The 12030-nt window shown below is 45.2% G+C and overlaps 1 protein-coding gene across 1 annotated transcript in view; it reads right to left on the minus strand.

Annotated features, from left to right (window-relative positions):
* LOC119967761 (collagen alpha-1(XIX) chain-like) overlaps window positions 1-12030 on the minus strand; it is a 252900-nt gene that overhangs the window by 115991 nt on the left and 124879 nt on the right. The window contains exon 14 of the mRNA XM_038800683.1: window positions 7263-7307. Within this exon, the coding sequence (XP_038656611.1) occupies window positions 7263-7307 (45 nt within the window). The remainder of the gene's footprint in view (window positions 1-7262; window positions 7308-12030) is intronic.

The raw sequence follows: 12030 nt of genomic DNA on the forward strand, positions 1-12030 counted from the left end.
GGAGTGGTTGAGGACTCTGGGTCTGTACTCGTTAGAGTTTAGAAGGATGAGGGGAGATCTCATTGAAACTTACAGGATACTGAGAGGCCTGGATAGAGTGGATGTGGAGAGGATGTTTCCACTAGTCGGAGAAACTAGAACCCGAGGGCACAGTCTCAGACTGAAGGGATGATCCTTTAAAATAGAGATGAGGAGGAATTTCTTCAGCCAGAGGGTGGTGAATCTGTGGAACTCGTTGCCACAGAAGGCTGTGGAGGCCAAATCACTGAGTGTCTTTAAGACAGAAATAGATAGCTCTTGATTAATAAGGGGATCAGGGTTTATGGGGAGAAGGCAGGAGAACAGGGATGAGAAACATGTTAGCCATGATTGAATGGCAGAGCAGACTCGATGGGCTGAATGGGCTAATTCTGGTCCTATGTCTTATGGTCTAATGGAAACAATTATTTCTTCTGGTTGGTATACCGGGACAAAGGATCATCTATGTAAAATAGTTCGTGAAGAGAATGTGGTGAGATGCCAGGAGAAATTTATTCATATAGAGGATTGCTGGAACATGTAACGCACGACACATGGTGATGACGGAGACCACTGAATCTTTAAAGGGAGAATTGGAAAAATATTTGAAGCAGCAGGAAATGCAGGGTTCTGTGGAGATAGGATCAATTGGATTAGTTTGGGATTGCTCTATTATACGCAGCATGCTTAAAAAAGGTATCTTTGGTGTCATAAATCTGTAGCTTGTGTCATACATCTTAATTAGCTCTTAGCCTCGGTTTTCTGTTGGATTTATATCTGGGTGTTGGCATAAGTCCAACTAAATGTGAAATTCCTTTAGAGGTGCTATACTAGCTTCCTGCTTGTCCCATTTCCAGGATTTCCTGTCGAAGTAATGGGGGCAGAGAATGTCTCCGCCCAAATATTCAAATGATAAGCATATTTTCACAAATAGAATCCTGGCCGGAGGGAGCACAGAATAAGGCTGTTCATTGGAAGCAGATCAGGGAAGGTTTATTGGACTAATACCTGGAATGGGTGGGTTATTTTATCAGGAAAAGCTAGACAGGCTAGGCTTGCATCCGTTGGAGTTTAGAAGAGTTCGAGGCGACTTGATTGAAACATAGAAGATCCTGAAGGATACTGAGAGGGTGAGGAGGATGTTTCCTCTTTCGGGATAATCCGGAACTAGGGGTCACTGTTTAAAAATAAGAGATTGCCCATTTAAGAAGAGAGTCGAGGGGAAATGTTTTCTCTCAGAGGGACACGAGTCTCTGGAACACTCTTCCTCAAAAGTCAGTGGAAGCAGAATCTTTGAATATTAAAAAAAAAAATTTAGCGTATCCAATTCTGTTTTTCCAATTAAGGGGCAATTTAGCATAGCCAATCCAACTAGCCTGCACATTGTTGGGTTGTGGGGGCGAAACCCACGCAAACACGGGGAGAATGTGCAAACTCCACACGGACAGTGATCCAGAGCCGGGATCGAACGTGGGACCTCGGCGCCAAGAGGCAGCAGGGCTAACCCCCTGCGCCACCGTGCTGCCCTCACCTTTGAATATTTTTAAGGCAGAGGTGGATAGATTCTTCATTAACAAGCAACATTAACAAAGGCTGAAAGGTTATCAGGGATGGTCAGAAATGTGGGGTTGTGGTTCCAATCAGATCAACCATGATCTTACTGAATGTCGGAACAGGTTTGAGGGGCTGAGTGGCCTACTCCTGCTCCTAACTTGTATGTTTACATCTTCGGATTCAGTCCATTGAGCCTGTGCCTGAGGTATCTAGTTACTCGCACTCCCCTGTTCTTCACTAATAGTCCTGCAAATGTTTCTCCTTCAGATATTTCAAGTTAGACATGATATGAAGGCATTAGAGAGGGTATATATTTTTTTGTTAATGGGAATGGTGCCAGGGAAAAGGAACTTCTGTCCTGTCAATAAATTGGTGAAGCTGGGGCTTTTCTCCTTGGAGATTAATAATAATAACCATTTTTTGTCACAAATATGAAGTTACCGTGAAAAGCCCCTCGTCGCCACATTCCGGCGCCTGTTCGGGTACACGGAGGGAGAATTCAGAATGTTCAATTCACCTAACAGCACGTCTTTTGGGACCTGTGGGAGGAAACCGGAGCACCCGGATAAAACCCATGCAGGCACAGGGAGAGCGTGCAGACTCCGCAAAGACAGTGACCCAAGCCAGGAATCGAACACAGGACCCTGGCGCTGTGAAGTAACAGTACTAACCACTGTGCTGCCGTGCCGCCCATGGATATGGGCCAGGATATTAGGGGGGAACTCCCCTGCTACAGAGTAGAGGCATGGGATCATTCATGTCCACCAGGGGGTTCAGTTTGAATTACCCAATACAATAATGTCTGTGTTTCTGGAGAGCTGCTGACAATTCTCTTGATCTCAATCTCCCTATTCTACCTTTGCAGGCAGTTCTAGATGAGCAAAGAACAAAGTTCAGCAGAAAGCTAGTTTGAGCAAAGTGAAAATTCTTGCTGAAGTCTCGGTTTCAGGTCACTGAATGGCGGTGACAGAGCTAATGACTGACTGACAGTGTTGAGGATGCTGTGTTGCCAGGGTTTTGATTGCTAGCTGGCAGTCTGACAGCAGCCAGAAACAGGAGATCTGGCAGCATTCCAAGCTGAGGGACTTGCCAGCAAAGATCAGTGAATAAATATCCCTCCAAATGTTTATTGTTGACTAACTTCAAAATCTAAAAGGAATGTTCCTTGCAGTAAAATCTCTCGGCAGTGTTTGCATTAATTTTGGATCTTTGCCTCAAGGTGGAGGTGGGAAATTAAGTAATTAAATATAAAAAGCTGATAAAGCAGGTTGGTAAAAACTATTTTTCTTGAGCTGTTCGTTAATAAGTTCGGAGGTCAGAAATTGGATAATCATTTCAGATCGGAACAATCCGCAGTAACTACAGACACTCAAATCAGTCAGTCAAACAGATTTAATTCTTATTTACTACATTTATGTTTCGAAACTCTTGCTATTCTTCTTCCAGAAAAGAAAGAATTACATTGAACATTAACATCATTGAATCAGAGGATATTTGGAGCTCAGAAGCAGGCCATTCGTATCATCAAGCCAGTTCTAGCTTCCATATCCTTCTCTAGTATACCTACATTTTCAGATTCATATTATCATCGTGCAGAAGGAGGCCATTTGCCCGTCGGGTCTGCACCGAAGCTCTGAAAGAGCACCCTACCAAGGCCCACTCCCCCACCTTATCCCCATAACCCCACCTAACCTTTTGGACACTGCGGGCAATTTATCATGGCCAATCTACCTAACCTGCGCATCTTTGGACTGTGGGAGGAAATCGGAGCACCTGGAGGAAACCCATGCAGTCACGGGGAGAATGAGCAAATTTCACAGGCTGGAATTGAACCTGAGTCCCTGACGCTGTGAGGCGGCAGTGCCAACCACTGTACCACCGTGCCATTTAAAAAATGTATCCTTTCATCGGAGGTGAGCCTTGCTGACAATGCAAGCATTTGTTGCCCATCTCTAATTGCCCTTGAACTGAGCGACTTGCTCGACCATTTCAGAGGGTGGTTGAGCCAATCACATTGCTGTGGACCTGGGGGTCACATGTAAGCCAGGCCGGCTAAGGATGGCAGATTTCCTTCCCTAAAAGACAACAGTGAGCCAAATGATTTTTTTTTGCGACAATTGATAGTTGGACGGTGGCCATTACTGAGATTACCTTTTCAATTGCAGGTTTTTTTTTTAATTGAATTTAAATTCCGGCAGAAATCATTGTGGGATTCAGATACAGAGCATTAGCCTGGATCTCTGGATTACTAGACCAGCGATGTTTCCTTTACACCAGCATCTTCCCCATATATATATATAAAAGCTGACAAAATACTTATGTAATGTCTAGGCCATGTATTCCTCCTCATTCCTCAAGGTGATCCTATCCATTATTTAACTACGTTTTTACTTTCTGCATGTTAATTCATGTCATTATTAGTTCATTATTAGAATTGCTTGGTCATCTCAACATTTTCCAATATTTCTTTTTAATCTCCCTCTTCAGTGCTGCTATTGCATTTCCCATGATTGCCTCTATACTGCTCGCCCTAATTTCAAGTTCGCCTTTAGTTTTAAATTCTCTATTTATCTACCAGTTCACTGTTCGGTATGCTCTCTTTTCACATGAATCCATCCACCTCATATTTAAAGGTTTGACAATATTTGCTAATGTTTCTCTGGTCAGAATTTAGGACACGGGAGACCATTCAGCCCATCTGGTGCAGGTGGGTTCACTGTAGAACAATCCAATTAATCCCATTCCCCCGTTCTATCCCCATAGCCCCGCAAAATTTATTTCCTTCAAGTGGCCGTCCAATTTCCTTTCAAAATCATTGATCGTCTCCACTTGCATCACCCTTGTGGGCAATGGAGCTCCAAGTCATTGCCTGTGACTGGGACTGTGACTTCCTCACATTTCCCTGTATATCTTGCCCAAAACCTTAATTGTACGGAGACTAGCTTTTCAATTCCGGATTTTTATTTCAATTAAATTAAAATTTCGGCAGAAACCGTTGCGGGATTCGGAACCAGAGCATTAGCCCAAGTATTGGATTACTAGACCAGCGATGTTGCCTCTACACCAGCATCCTTGATTATAGTCCTTCTACCATCAAGTAATGGGTACCGCTTTTCCTTGCCCACCTGTCATAACTTTGACTAAAATCAGAAAATGTTGGAGATGCTCAGCAGCACAGGCAGCATCTACGGAGGGAGAAACAGAGCAAAAGGCCTGAATTTCCACACAGATGGAGAGCTCCCCACCTTCATGAAAATGGTGGTGGAGTCCCGGATCTGGAAGTCCTACCTCCAAATCGGCCTCCACCATATTCGCAGGGGTACAGAAGAAGGTGGGTTCTAATTCATATATTTCTACTGCACATGTTATAGTGCAACTGCCTCAGTCAAATATGGTTTTGGCTATTTATATATCTAAAATACGATGTTTGCACATTAAACTAGGTAGGAGAAGGTCTAAAACTGCTGGAGTGCTTTGAAGAGGTAGGGTATCCTTTTGGATCAGGACATGGTACACCTTTGGGAAATTGCAGGTGCCATTTGGGAACAGTAAGGTGCCCTTTGGGATAGGTAACATTCAACATGAATGTGCGTAAAAGTGCATAAATTCATTGGATTTGTCAAGAGAATTGTCAAGCTGCAAGAGATTTAAATCTCCTGCCCTTTTACCTAAAAACATAGTCTGCAGGTTTAAAAATTCAATGCCTGCTACTTCACTCTATCTGATGACTAATGCCCGAGGGTTATCGTTACAGTATTAATGCTACATGACCAATCTTAATAATCTTTCATTATCAGATGTGGTGCCTGTCAGTTCGCAGTTTGATGATAGTTGCTAAATGTGAAGTTATACACTTTGGTGTGATAAACAGAAAGGAAGAGTATTATTTAAATGGTGATATATTTGGAAGTGTGGATTGATAAAGGGATGTGTGTGTCCTTGTATACCAGTCAATGGAAGGGGAGAGGCAGGTGCAGCAAGCAATTAAGAAGGCAAATATATGTTTATTATTATGTCTTTATTACTCAGTTATACAGGGCCTTGGTGAACTCACACCTGGAGTACTGCGTGCAGTTTTGTTCTCCCTAGCTAAGAAAGGAGATGCTTGCCAAAGAGGGAGTGCTACAGAACTTCCCTCGGCTGATACCGGGGTTGGCAGGACTGTCCGATGAGGAGAGATTGGTTCGACTGGGCCTGTATTCACTAGAGTTTAGAAGGATGAGAGGAGATCAGAGTGAAATGTATAAAATTCTAACAGAGCTGGACATACTAGATGGAGGGAGGATGTTTTCCCTGGTTAGAGAATTGAGGAGGAGGAGTCACAGGATAAGGGGTAGGCCATTTAGGATTGGGATGAGAAAAATCTTCTTCACTCAGAAGCTAGTGGAATTCCCTACCATAAAAGGCTGTGGAGGCCAAGTCACTGAACACATTCAAGAAAGAGATTGGGCGGGATTCTCCCCTACCCGGCGGGGCGGGGAGTCCCGGCGGGGCGGAATGGTGTGAACCACCGGCGTCGGGCCGCCCCAAAGGTGCGGAATACTCCCCACCTTCAGGAGCTAGGCTGGCTCCGGAGTGGTTTGTGCCACGTCGGCTAGCGGGGAAGGGGCTTGGCGCCATGCCAACCGGTGCTGAAGGGCCTCCGCCAGCCGACGCGAGTTGGTGCATGCGCGGGAGCACCAGCGTGTGCTGGCGTCATCCCAGCGCATGCGCAGGAGGGTTCATCTTGGTACGGTCATGGCAGAGGACCACAGCAGCCGATGCGGAGGAATAGAGTGCCCCCACAGCACAGGCCCGCTGTGGATCGGTGGGCCCCGATCGCGGGCCCGGCCACCGTAGGGGCACCTCCTGGGGCCAGATCCCCCCGCATTCCCCCCCCCCCCCCCCCCCCCCCCCCCCCCCCGAGGACCCCGGAGGCCGCCTGCTCTGCCAGGTCCCGCCGGTAAGGACCTACTCGAATTTACGCCAGCAGGACTGGCAAAAAAAACGGGCAGCCACTCGACCTATCGCGGGCCGGTGAATCGCCCATTATCTTTCAGATCCTAATGGCATCAGGAGATGGGGATAAAGCGGGAATATGACATTGAGGTTGAGGATCAGCCATGATCATATGAAATAACGGAGCAGGCTCTAAAGCCTACTCCGGCTCTAAGTTCCAATGCTTCTATGAGTAGGATTCATGGACAGCTCTCTCAGAGAACTGGTACAAGGATGGGCTGAATGGACTCCTTCTGAGCTATAAGATTTTTTAAAAATTGGTTCTTGGGATGTGGACGTCGCTGGCTGGGCCAGCATTTGTTGCCCATCCCTAATTGCCCCTGACCTGAGTGGTTTGCTAGGCCATTTCAGTGGTGGTGGTTAAGAGTCAACTGCAACTCTGGAGTCACACATAGGCCAGACTGGGTAAGGATGGCAGATTTCCTTCCCTGAAGGAAGGGATATCCTGAAGGACATTAGTCTTTGGTTTCATGGTCATCATTAGACTTTTAATTCCAGATTTTTTACTGAATTCAAATTTCACCTTCTGGGATTCGAACCTGGGACCACAGAGCATTAGTCTGGGTCTCTGGATCATTAGTCCAGCGACAATACCACTATGCCACCACCTCCCCTTTCTGACTACCAAACAGCATGATTGTCATTGACTATGAGAATGCTTATTTTTTTATATATCAACACAACATACACACCGGATCTCCATGTTCTCCCTTGTCTCCTTTATCGCCAGCTTCACCCTTTTAAGAAAAAAAGAAAATTGATTGACATCATAGGCACAACCCGCATGGTGGGTAGGACAATCAGCCCGGAACTGAAAGGGAGAATACGCTTCGCAATGGAGCAACCCTCTGTTCACAAGCCAAGTAAACGAAGAAAGAATAAAACTATTATCACACCCTCACCTTTGCATGTGCACTTTAAACGCTCCCTTCAAATCGCAGTCCTATTCTTAAACACGTTATTTAAATCATTTCCCCGTAAAGTGATACAAGCATAAAAAAAGACCCTATAATTATAGGGCTTAATATAGGCACCAAACGCACAAAAATACTCCAGGCTGTTAATGATATAAAGAGTCCAGCTTAGCACCTCATTATTACAGAATAAAGATGAACAAACACGCTCTCAGTGGCTTACTGGTGCTGGGAATTGGATCTACCGACTGCTTGATGTCTGATTTACTACAGGCAGAGTCAATCATTTTAAAGTGATGGGTCCCGTGTGATAATCATTAGTTTTACTATTAAACCAGCAGGAAGGAGAGGGCAGAAGATCTAACACAGCCGCGAATGCTTCTATTTTAACGTCCATGTAAAGCATGGCAGCATAGTTGCAGAATCAGATAACGCTCTGAATGCATTTTAGGGTTCTCAAAGGGTTGTGAATCTGTGGAAGTCACTGCCTCAGAGTGCGGTGGATGCCGGGGCATTGAGTAAATCTAAGGAGGAGATAGACAGATTTGTAATTAGTAATGGGTTAAAGGGTTATGGAGAATGGGCAGGAAAGTGGAGTTGAGGCCGAGAGGAGATTCCCCCATGATCGTATTGAATGGCGGAGCGGGCTTGAGAACCTAAATTGCCTCCTCCTCCTGCTTATAGTTCTTATGTTTTTATGCAACAAAACCAACTTGCATATTGGTGACCTCACCCATCTTCAAACCTGCCTCAGTCCAACTGCTGTTGAAACCCTTATCCATTTGTTACCTCCAGACTCAACTATTCCAATTCTCTTCGGGTCAATGCGCCCTATCTTTTTCAGCTTTCAGTAAAACTCAGTTCGTCCAAAATGCTGTTGTCCAGACATCAACTTGGATCAACTTTCATTCGCCCATCACCCCTGTGCTCATTGACCTCCTGGTCTGGCAACTATCAAATTTCTCATCCTCATTTTTGAATCCCTTGCCCTTCCATATCTCTGCAACCATCCCCAGCTCTATAAAACTCTGAGGAGTCTACATTCCTCCAACTCCAGCCTTTTATGCATCATCCGCTTCCTTTGTCTCACTGTTGGAAATTCTGCCTTCGAACCATACATTTGTGGGCAGCACGAGTGCATTGTGGATAGCATAATTGCTTCACAGCTCCAGGGTCCCAGGTTTGATTCCGGCTTGGGTCACTGTCTGTGTAGAGTCTGCACATCCTCCCCGTGTGTGCGTGGGTTTCTTCCGGGTGCTCCGGTTTCCTCCCACAGTCCAAAGACGTGCAGGTTAGGTGGATTGGCCATGATAAATTGCCCTGAGTGTCCAAAATTGCCCTTAGTGTTGGGTAGGGTTACTGGGTTATGGGGATAGGGTGGAGGTGTTGACCTTGGGTAGGGTGCTCTTTCCAAGAGCCGGTGCAGACTCGATGGGCCGAATGGCCTCTTTCTGCACTGTAAATTCTATGTTTCAAGCTCTGGATTTCTCTTCCTCCATCTCTCTTGCTCCTCCTTTAAGACCAAGGGTGAGATTTTCTGGCTATCCTCGCCAGTGGAATCGCCCAGTCCCTCCGTTGGTGAGTCCCGCCATCAAACCCCTTTGGCAATGACAGGACGGGACGATCCCGCTGGCGGTCAATGGTGCAGGCGCGGCGTGGGGGGGGGATGCGTTTAATGTAGAAAAATCCAACCCAAGCTTTTGTTCACCTGTCCTAATGCCTTCTTCTTTAGCTTGGTGACTACCTGCTTACCCTGCTGTGAAATATCTTGGGATGCTTTAAAATGCAGATGACACAAATATAGGTGGGACAGTAAGTTGCAATGAGGAAATAAATTTCTTACAAATGGATATAGATAGGTTAGGAGAGTGAGACAAAATGTGACAGATGGAGTTCAATGTGGGTAAGTGTGAGGTCATGCATTTTGGTCGAAAAATGGAAAGGTAACTTATTATCTACATGGGGAGAGACTTTGGGGTGCCCCAATGCAGAGGGATCTGGGTGCCCTCGTGCATGAGTCACAGAAAATGAACATGCAGACACAGCAGGTATAAGGAAAGCAGATGGAATGTTGGCATTTATAGCAAAAGGAATTGAGTATAAAGGTAAGGAAGTGTTGTTGCAACTATACAAGGCATTGGTAAGGCCACACCTGGAGTATTGTGCACAGTTTTAGTCCCCTTATTTGAGGGAAGATGTAGCGGCATTAGAGGCAGTTCAGAGGAGGTTCACTAGATTGATTCCAGAGATGAAGGGTTTGTCATATGAAGAGAGATTGAACAGTTTAGGCCGATACTCTCTGGAGTTTGGAAGAATGAGGCGACATCAAATCGAGGTATACAAGACGCTAAAAGGTACGGATAAAGTAGACGTGGAGCTGATGCTTCCTCTTGTGGGGCATTATAAAACGAGAGGTCACAATCTTAAAATAAGAGATAGCAAATTTAAAACAGATTTGAGGAGAAACTACTTCTCCCAAAGGATTGTGAATCTGTGGAATTTGCTATCCCAGAGTGGATGCAGGGACAGTGAGTAAATGTAAGGAGGAGTTAGACAGATTGGTAATGGGCTGGAGGGTTATGGAGAATGGGCAGGATGGTGGGTTTGAGTCCAGGATGGGATCAGCCTTGATCACATTGAAGGTGTTTAGGCTCGGGAGGCTAAATTGTCTACTCCCGCTCCGAGGCCACGTGTTCCGGGGGGGGAGATGCTCTGGCTGATTTCGCAATCCAGCTCTCGGCTTTAACATTGTAGGCAACAGATGAGGAACATATCAGCCATGATAGAATGATGGAGCAGTTTCCTGCTCCTAATTCTGCTCCTATAACTTATATAAATGTACGATTAAGTTGTAAAGTGACGCAGCATGCTATCTTCTACAGGAAGCCATAGACCTGATAATGTGTGAAGTACAACTCCGGTGGGCAATTAATAAGTGTTTGGGTGATCCAGTCATCCTTTTGGCTCTCAATAAACCTGCTGCAGGACTTCATTAATGAAATTAGAGGGCGGACATTTAAACCACCCTTACAAAAGAATTATTTAGGCAGCAGAACTCTGCAGATGTGTGCATGCATATTTACCCCCTCTCTAAATTGCAGCCTCAGTCAAGGTGAGGTACAACTCTCAGTTGCGATCCACAATTACTGGAATTTTGGTCTTTCACACAATCAGGGAAGTAAGTGTCTGATTAGCCAATTCCCCAGTTGTCACCCCAGTTCCCCATGTGCACTGACTGACCCTGCGTGCAGAGGCCTGCTGTAGTATAGGAGAAATACATAAATCAGACATCAATAAACTGTGGTTTGCCATGTCACAGCGCCAATTGAAAAATCACAAGATGTCACAGTAATTCAGTGCTGTGACCCTAATTAGTTCGGTAATTCCTTACGCAGTCCCTGATTGGTTGAACCATTTTTAAATTCATTCCTGCGATGTGGGTGTTGCTGGTTAGGCCAGCATTCATTGCCCGTCCCTAGTTGCCCTTCGGAAGGTGGTGTCTGCACTAGCTCTCCAAACAAGCATCATGACTTTGTGCCATTCCCATTTCCTTTTCCCCAATACAACTGCATATTATTTCTATTCAAATAATCATCTAATGCCCTCTTGAATGTCTCAATTGAACCTACCACCACCGCTCTTCCACGCAGTGTAGTCCAGATCCGAACCACCTGTTGTGTGAATTTTTCTTCCCCCTCACATCACTTGCGTTTTTTTGTAAATCACTTTAAATCTGTGACCTTTCGTTTTTGATCCTTTTATATGAGTGGTAATAGCTTCTCCTTATCTACATTGTCCAACTCCCTTATGTTTTTAAACATCTCTATCAAATCTCCTCTTAGCCTTCTTCTTTCCCAGGGGAACAGTTCCAACTTCTCCAATCTCTCCTCACATCTGAAGTTTCTTACCCCTGAAACCATTCTTGTAAACCTCTTCCACACTCTCCAATGTGTTCACACCCTTCCTACAGTGTGGCACAGGGATCTGTACACAATATTCTAGCTGAGGTCTAACTAGTGTCTTGATAAGTTCAGCATAATCTCCTTTCTCTTGTACTCTATGTCCCTATTAACAAAACCCAGGATACTATTTGCTTTATTGACTGTTTTCTCCACCTGACCTGCCACCTTCATTTGTCTATGCACATTTACATTCAGGTCCCTCAGCTCCTGCATCCCTTTCTGAATTCCCCCCCCCCCCTCATTTTGTATTGCCTCTCCATGTCTTCCTACAAAAATGCATCACCTCACACTTCTCCACATTGAACTTCATCTGCCACCTATCTGCCCATTCCACTAATTTGTCTATGTCCTTTTGAAGTCCTACACCGTCCTCTTCACAGTTTACTTCCACGTTTTGTATAATCTGAAAACTCTGAAATTGTCCCCTGCATGCCAAGATCTAGATCTTGAATATATATCAGGAGAAGCAAGGGTTGCCAACCCTGGGGAGTACCACTCCGAACTTTCCTCCAGCACGGAAAATATTCACTGAACATTACTTTGCTTCCTATTATCCAGCCAATTTTGTGTCCAAGTTGCTACTG

Source organism: Scyliorhinus canicula, chromosome 6 (assembly GCF_902713615.1).
Source record: "Scyliorhinus canicula chromosome 6, sScyCan1.1, whole genome shotgun sequence".
NCBI lineage: Eukaryota > Metazoa > Chordata > Chondrichthyes > Carcharhiniformes > Scyliorhinidae > Scyliorhinus > Scyliorhinus canicula.